At 42.4% G+C, this 8,415-nt stretch overlaps 1 protein-coding gene across 1 annotated transcript; it reads left to right on the top strand.

Moving 5' to 3' along the window:
* Positions 1-1,292: 1,292 nt before the first annotated feature.
* Positions 1,293-3,101, top strand: LOC131597532 (uncharacterized). Its single transcript, XM_058870224.1, has 2 exons — positions 1,293-2,448; positions 2,605-3,101. The coding sequence occupies exons 1-2, from the start codon at positions 1,293-1,295 to the stop codon at positions 3,099-3,101; spliced, it is 1,653 nt and encodes a 550-aa protein (XP_058726207.1).
* Positions 3,102-8,415: the final 5,314 nt, after the last annotated feature.

Genomic DNA, 8,415 nt, shown 5'->3' with positions numbered 1-8,415 from the left:
GAGCGTTAACTCCGCCCAACTAAAAAACACAAAAACAAACAAAACTATGGAGCCGAACTACGGCGCTCTGATTCCTGAAAAGGATACGTAGGCAGCGGGGTAGGGCCCGTGCGAGTACAATTCTTTATTTTCCCTACATTTTGCATTCATTCGCATTTAGACATAGACATAGTACACACCCTTGAGATAGAAACAAACATAGGTGGATACCATCGAGTACGATGGGCGTGAGGGGTACTAGCACATTCCCCTCGCGTAACCGACTCCCGTACCTTGATTCTCTGGTCGCAAGACCTTGATCTTACCCTTTGTTAGGTTTTCTGATATTCCTTTCCCTTATGGGATAAATATATTGGTGGCGACTCTGTTCATTTTTCGCGAGCGTGCGACAGCTGGCGACTCTGCTGGGGATGTTGCTAGACCTATTGCGGGTCCATTCTTAGCGAGTCGATCCTAGCCTGCGTTTGTTTGTTTATTTACTGGGTGTTTACTTGTTTTTATGTCTATACCTTGTATATATGTCTGCATGCTTATTCTTTGCCTACATATCATGTTTATTTCTGTTTGCACATCATGCATATGGATTATATTTTGTGTTCCCTGGGGTCTTCTGTTCTGTTTTGCAGGTGGGGGGTTTGTATGAGGTAAAAGGCCCACTACCCAGGTCAAGTGACACATAGGATTAGCGTGGATGCTCATGTTGACTCCCGTAGCGCTTGCTATGGCTGAGATTGACATGGGGTACCACAACTGGGCGAGGTTCTTTCATGGAACACTGTGTCTGGCACGCTTGTTGCCTCAAACACTTTGTACCCCATGGGAACTGTAGACCCTGGTGACCATTAGGGACCACCTGTCCGTGTCTAGAATTCATACCTGTGAGTTTGGGGTGGGACAGGATACTAGCCTTCATCATACCCTGATTTCCATTTTGCAATCTGAAGCCGGAATTTTGAACCCGCTACATTCAGTGTTACCCAGTTATTCAGAGCTGCGAGGGACATTCAGTCTCTCACTGCATCACACACATGACACATCATGTTATTGCATCCACCTCACTTCATTCGTGGAGAATCCTAAAGTCTATTTCCAAAAATAGTGACAAAATGTGCACTTTTTGCAAAAAAAAAAAAAAAAGAAAAGAAAAGAAAAGAGAAAAGAAAAAGAAAAGAAAAAGAAAAGAAATAATGAAAAGACCTTAGGATTCTTCCAATGAAATGCATTCCACCATATCATTTGACAGGCATGTTCATTTATTTTCAGGAAAATTTGGCTTTGTCTCCGACCAACACATGGCTCCACCATTGAAGACTGGTAGTCGCAACATTTCCTATACGTTTCCAAATCCGAATCTGGATTCTCTTGAGTGTTTAGCAAAAAAGATCACTCCAGATGAATCAACCAAGATCCGTGAGAAATATGGGTATATTCTGAGTCTTCTCAAGATGCCGTTCACCAAGTACGAGCAAGAGGGAGTTCATACCTTGCTTCAGTTCTATAATCCTTCCCTCCGTTGCTTCACGTTCCCCGACTATCTTTTGGTTCCCACATTGGAGGAATATTCTCTTTTCCTCGGTATTCCGATCAAGAAGGGAGAAGTTCCGTACTATGGCACCATGGAGGCTCCCACTTCCATTGAAATCTCCAAGGCTCTTTATTTGAGCAAGTCGGTTGTCGATGCAAATCTCTCCAAGAAAGGAGGTTGTCATGGTTTTCGCATGGAGTTTCTGGTTAAAAGAGGGTGTGATGCTGCTGAAGCAAAAGAATGGGACACTTTTAGGGCTATCTTGGCCCTGAGTATCTATGGTATCATGATGTTTTCAAACGTGCCTGACTTTGTGGATAGGAGTGCCATTCACATATTCATTCTGCAGAATCCTGTTCCTACACTTCTGGGGGGTGTTTATCACTCCATTCATCACAAGAATAGTCAGAAGAGAGGTTTGGTCAGATGTTGTGCTCCGTTGCTATACCGTTGGTTCAAATCACATTTGCCTGAGCATGGAGCTTTCGTTGATAGTAGGCACACATCTAAATGGGCTGAAAGGATTATGGGGCTTAGGGCCAAGGACATTGTCTGGTATAATAGATCTTTGGATAACATGGAAGTTGTTATGAGTTTTGGAAAGTTCAACAATGTACCTCTCATGGGTATCAGAGGTGGGATCAATTATAATCCCGTCTTTGCTAGGAGAACTTATGGATATGCTTTTATCAATCCTCCTGAGCAAACTGAGATTGCTGAGAACATTTTCTATCATGCGGCCACCAACATCGGACAAATGGCAGAAGCTGTGCAAGCCTGGAAGAGTATTTGTTGGAGAGATAAGAAGCATTTTGGACAGAGAGATAATGCAACTTTTGGAGACTATACTGAGTGGGTCAAGACTGTGGCCAATACCCAAGGGATGCCTTTCCCTCCTAAGGACCCTTTGTACCCTCCTGCTGGTAAACAACCCAACATTGTTTCCATGCCCCGTTACAACCAAACTGTGGAAGAGAATCGGAAATTAACTGAACAAGTGGAAACAATGCATGTCGAAATGAACACTGCTAGACAAGAGAAGCTTTCTGCTCTTCATAAGTTGAAAATGAGAGAAATAGAGCTTGAAGAATTATATGCTAGAGGGAGCACTTCTCAGAAGAGGCCAAGAATGACTGTGAATTCTAAAACTACTGAAACCCAAGAGAAGAAGATAAAGGAACATTACGAGGCTCAGTTGGTAGAATTGACTAAAAAGCTCCAGATTCAGACTGAAAACGCCAATTTAGAGAAATCTCGTCGCAAGAAAGCAGACAAACTCTTGCTGGATCGTCAGAATACCATAGAGAAGTGTTATGAAGAGATTCGAAAGCTGAAGGGCCAGATAAGAGAAAAGGACCAGAGTAATGCCCAAGTTCAAGAGGAAGCTAGGTATTGGGAGGTGAAGAATCGTCACATGGAAACAATGCACTTCAGAAAAGACTTGCTGATTCAAGAGATCATTAAGAGACCCACCCGTGTTGAGACCAATAAGCTCTTTGAAGAAATGAAGACTTGGAGTGATAAGAACATTGGGGAGAGCCCCCTCCGTCATGTGGATATGGAGGACCCTGCTTAAATGTTGATTTTGTTGTAGAATCACCACCAGACCTGTTGGATGGGATTCCTGATTTTATTTCTGTATTTGTTGGCTCATGGGAGCAGAATATTTTGTACTTCAAGAACTTGGTTGCAGAATTAATCAATTATGTTTGCTTATCTCGGTTGTGCTTATCTTGGTTATACTTCATTATTTTCTTCCATTATTTGGTGTTGTTGGTTTGAGGCAAAGCCAAAAAGTCTTGAAAATAATAAAACATGCGCACATGCACCCATGCACTCATATCATACTGCATTTTCAGGTCTTTATCAGGTTCTAATTGGGGTCCCTTCCAACACAGATTTCTTTCCCGACGACGAAGCTGACTTTCTTACATCCTTACCGCACCAGAAACAACGAGAAGAGAATCATGGACCAATTTGAACAGAATCAAGCTGCCCTCCGTAGGGATATGGATCTTATGGGGGAAAGAATGACCCAACTTATGGAGACTCTCCATGTCGTTGTCCAAGGACAAGAAGAGCTCAGAAGGAGCGTCGCTGGGATGGTCAAGGATACTCCTACCAACTCTACTGATGGGGGAGTAAAGACTAAAGAGATTCCTGTTGAGGGGATACCAAAAGTAGTGGATGACCACCATGAGGTTATCGATCTTGAACATGATCTTACTGCTGAGTTGACTGAAACTGCTAAGATGTACCAAGCTCTCGAAGAACGCCTTAAGGCCGTTGAGGTTGCTAAAACTTCGAGTTTCAACGCTGCTGCTCTATGCTTGGTACCTGGGATTGTGATCCCCCCAAAGTTCAAGGTGCCAGACTTTGATAAGTATAAGGGAGTCACCTACCCAGAGACTCACCTTCGTTCTTACTGCTGTAAGATGGCCGCTCATGCTGAGAATGAACCACTATTGATGCATTTCTTTCAGGACAGTCTCACTGGAGCCCCGTTGGAGTGGTATATGAAACTTGAGAGGTCTAATGTCAGTACTTGGGGAGAACTTGTTGATGCCTTCTTAAAACAATACCACTACAATACTGCTATGGCTCCTAGCCGTGCACAGCTGCAAAATATGTCACAGAAATCTGAAGAGTCCTTTAAGGAATACGCCCAGAGGTGGCGTGAGCTTGCTGCCCGTGTCCAACCTCCTCTATTGGACCGTGAATTGATTGATCTGTTTATGGGAACTCTGAAGGGGCCGCATCTTCAGCACATGGTTAGTAATACTTCTCCTTCCTTTTCGGATGTGGTCATCATTGGTGAGAGGGTTGAGAACTGTGTCAAAGCTGTTACCATTCAAGGTGTTACTAGTCCTGGCAACCCAGGTGGTAATGGTAAGAAGCCGTATTCTGGGTTTGTGAAGAAGAAGGAAGGTGAGACTAGCACCGCTTCTGTTGACCAAGGCCGAGCTCCCGCATATTCTGCTGTTCCACCTCCTTATTATCCGATGCCTTATGCTGTTCCTGGTCCGTATATCCCTCAGGCATATGCTGCTGCTCTTCCACAACCTTGGGTGGCACCTCAACAGCCTTTCGTGCCACAACAACAAGCTGCCGCTCCTCAGAATCGCCAACAGAATCTTAGGCCTCAAGGTCAGAGAGGTCCACAGAGGCAAAGATACCCTGACAGGCGTATAAATCCGGTTCCCATGCCGTATGCTCAGCTTCTCCCCCAATTGCTTGCTGGTCAATTGGTGCAACTCCGCGAAATGGGTCCTCCACCTAATCCTCTTCCTCCCGGATATGACGCTAATGCTCGATGTGAATTTCATTCAGGTGCCCCAGGCCATACGATTGAAAGGTGTAGAGCATTGAATTACAAAGTTCAGGATCTCCTTGATGACAAGCTTATCTCGTTCGCTCCCACTGGTCCTAATGTGCAGAATAATCCTATGCCTCCTCACGCTGGTGCGACCAATGCCATTGAGTTATGTGACGACCAGATCATGGTGACGGATGTTAATGAGGTTAAGATGCCGCTTGCAACAATCAGAGAGCATCTCATGCAACAAAAGGTTTTGTGTGAATTACACGACTTCTGTTTGGAATGTTCTTCTAATCCGGAAGAATGCGCTAAGTTGAAAGAAGAGGTTCAAAAACTGATGGATGAAGGCGTTCTTAGAGTGGAAAGGGTTGTTTCTAACAAAGATGTGGCTACTCTAGAGATACCATACTATCCTGCTGAGGTGTCAAAGAATCAAAGCACCCCTTTGGTCATTCGTGCTCCGAGTACTCCCTTGGTCATTCAGGCTCCGAGAACTCCGTTGGTTATTCAGGTTCCAGATGCCCCTCTAACCTCTTCAACCTCATCTCTCGTCCCCTCTCCTGTGAGTAATTCTAAGGTTGTTCCTTGTGTCGCACGCTCGCGAAAATGATGAACAGAGTCGCCACCAATATATTTATCCCAAGGAGGGAAAGGAATATCAGAAAACCTGGGATGAATAAGAACGAGGTCTTTCGACCAGAGATAGGGTACGGGAGTCGGTTACGCAAGGGGAAGGTACTAGCACCCCTCACGCCCATCGTACTCGATGGTATCCACCTATGTTTGTTGCTATCTAAAGGGTGTGTGCTATAAATCTAAAGCTTAATTACTCAGGGAATGCATGCAAATGAAAGAAAAGAAACACGGGGAAAATAAGGGTTATAAATAGTTGTGCTCGCTTAGGCCCCGCGACCTAATGCCTACGTATCCTTTTCAGGAATCAGAGCGCCGTAGTTCGGCTCTTTAGTTTTTGTTTGTTTTTGTGTTTTTTAGTGGACGAAGTTACATTCGCACTCCGCTGCTCGACCTCTGGAGTCTTAAGCTGGGAATGGAGCGGAAGTAACGTGTCCTATTAGGAGAAAGAATGCCCTAAAGGCAAGAGAAAGAATGCCTCGGAGGCAAGAGAAAGAATGTGAGTGTTTCGAGGAAATCCCTTAAGCAAGGGAAACTCGAGTTACTCTTTGGTTTGTATTTTTTAGAAGTTGGGAACTTACGCCTGAATGGGACCCTTAAGCAAGGGAGATCCAAGCACTCGAACATTCCCTTAAGCAAGGGATGTTCAAGCTTCCATTCCCTTTTTTAGAATTTTCACTTTGATTATTAGTATTTTAAGTATTTTCTTTGTATTTTTTATGGGATTTAATTCAAGTAGTTGTTAAGTGTTTTAAAGTTGAAAAGAAAAAGAAACTAGCCTAAGTATGAAGGGAATTTCTACCTAATGTTATCATGGTTTCTACCTAAGGTTAGGATTAAAGGAGACATGGAAATTAAAGTCACAATTAGAAGTCAACAAGTAGGATACATGAAAATAGTACAAGAGCATGAAATAGAACAAGTTGAAATATAGCACAAAAATGAATTAAAAGTACTAGTATTTTTATGTTGATTTTTATAAGAGAAATTGAATTACAAGTCAAGTAAAAAGACTAAAAACAAATAGCCTAAAAACTAATATATTTGTGCACATTTTTATGTCATTGAAGTCTAAAAAGATAAGGAAAAAATTAGTATTTTTATACCTAAAAGAAAAGGGCAAAATCCAATTAAGAACCTAAATTAAATTAGAAATATGAATGGAAACCAGGGGTGTAAAATGAATTGCATGGTGTGATTAGCAAATGGGCGCAGGGCCCAGGCCTAGCCTATAAGACAATTTTTGTTACAGGTTTTTGTTGCCAAAAATGGCCGTGAGCCTGAAGGGATGTGCGAACAGTAAATCAGGCCCAGAAGTTATTGTTTGTTTGAACAGCATGCCAAAAATGGAATTGGTGCATGGGCTCACATGAAGGTGTATCTAGCGATTTCACGGCCCAAAGCTTATTGATCCAGATTTTTATTATTCAGAATTTTGTTAATCAAAAATTGGATTAAATAAAATAAAACAATTAATTGAAAAAAAAAAAGAAATAAGGAATAGAGGGAAATTAGGGTTGAGAAATGTTGTGACTCTTCATGTTATCACTCTCAGACTCAACTCTCTCTACACTTCGCCGGCGGTGTTCTCCGCCTTCAACCACCACGATTTCACCTTGAATCATGGTGCTCTAAACACAACCTTGACCTAAAATCACGCCCTGAGCTCAAATCTACCATCAATTTATTAAGAAGAGGTCTCACATGTCCGAATCGGAGAAAGGGAAAGACGAACCCTAAGCCAAAGATTTTGATATTCAAGCCAAATTTCTAACAATTGGAGCAAGAAGACTTCTAATCAGATGCAAATGCTAAAAAAAGCATAAGAAGATGCGTCGGACGTACCTGATTAAGCGACTTGAGATTCCGATGCGGTGGTGAAGGCGAATCTTTCGGCGAACTCGAATTGGCGAGTATCTATTGTTCCTCCTCTTCTCTATTTCGCCTTGCTCCTCCTCTTCTTGTTTTACTCTTTCTTTGTCGTGATTCGATTTCCGTTGTTGCTGCGAGATTTAGCGCAACGATGAAGGCGGTGCACGTCGAAGGTATGTGGTGAGGTTGTTGTTGCAGATGAAGATTGAACGCAACGATGAAGAAGATGAAAGTTGATTGCAGGTTGATGAGGAGCGAAGATTGAAGAATCTGTTCAGAGGTTAGTCATAACACTCATCTTCTGTTATGGTCTCCTTTTTCCCACGATGGATGGAGAAGTTTCAGAGAGAATGAGGTTGATGAGGGTGATGATGAAGGGTGAGAAGTGGAGAAGGTGATTGAAAGTGAAGATTGGTGAGCAAGAGGAAGTTTCTGGATTGTGGAAGATGATGGAGATAAAATGGAGGAATAAGAAATGGAAGTTGAAGATGAGTGAATCAGAAAAATGGTGGAGGTTCTGGTGTGTGGAGATGGTTGAGAGAGGATTGAAGATGATGAATGAAGTGGAGAAAGAGTGAAAATGGCGGAGAGACTGAATTGTGGAGGGAAGCACGGTTTAAATAGATTGAGAAGGGAATACATGGGCCGTTAGATCTTAGAGATTCTGTTAGGAATTGAAGGGTGAGGATTGAATTGGTTCTCAAGTTAGTTTCTTTCTGTTGGATTCTGTTATGGACAGTTATGAAGCTGTTATATGTTAGATGCATGGTAGTTAGAAAACTGTTATATGTTGGTTATGCTTTGAGAGAGTTAGTTGTAAGTGGTTACATTCTGTTATAAGCTAACAGATTCGGTTAGTTGTTAGGGTGGTTAGAAATCCTGTTAGATGGTTGGTAAATCTGTTAGAGAGGTTTGGGAAAGTTAGTTAAAGATTGTTAGTTTGAAAACAGAGTTAGTTTGTAAGATATGAAGTTAGGATGGGAAGTTTAAATTCTGTTTTGGTTGAATACTGGTATAAGAAATTATGTGTTAGAAAACTGTTAAGGCTAGTTAAGTTAGTTAAGGT

The sequence above is a fragment of the Vicia villosa genome, linkage group LG4 (assembly GCF_029867415.1).
Source record: "Vicia villosa cultivar HV-30 ecotype Madison, WI linkage group LG4, Vvil1.0, whole genome shotgun sequence".
Classification (NCBI taxonomy): domain Eukaryota; kingdom Viridiplantae; phylum Streptophyta; class Magnoliopsida; order Fabales; family Fabaceae; genus Vicia; species Vicia villosa.
Note: the sequence above shows the minus strand (reverse complement) of the source record. Positions and strands in the feature narration are given on the sequence as shown.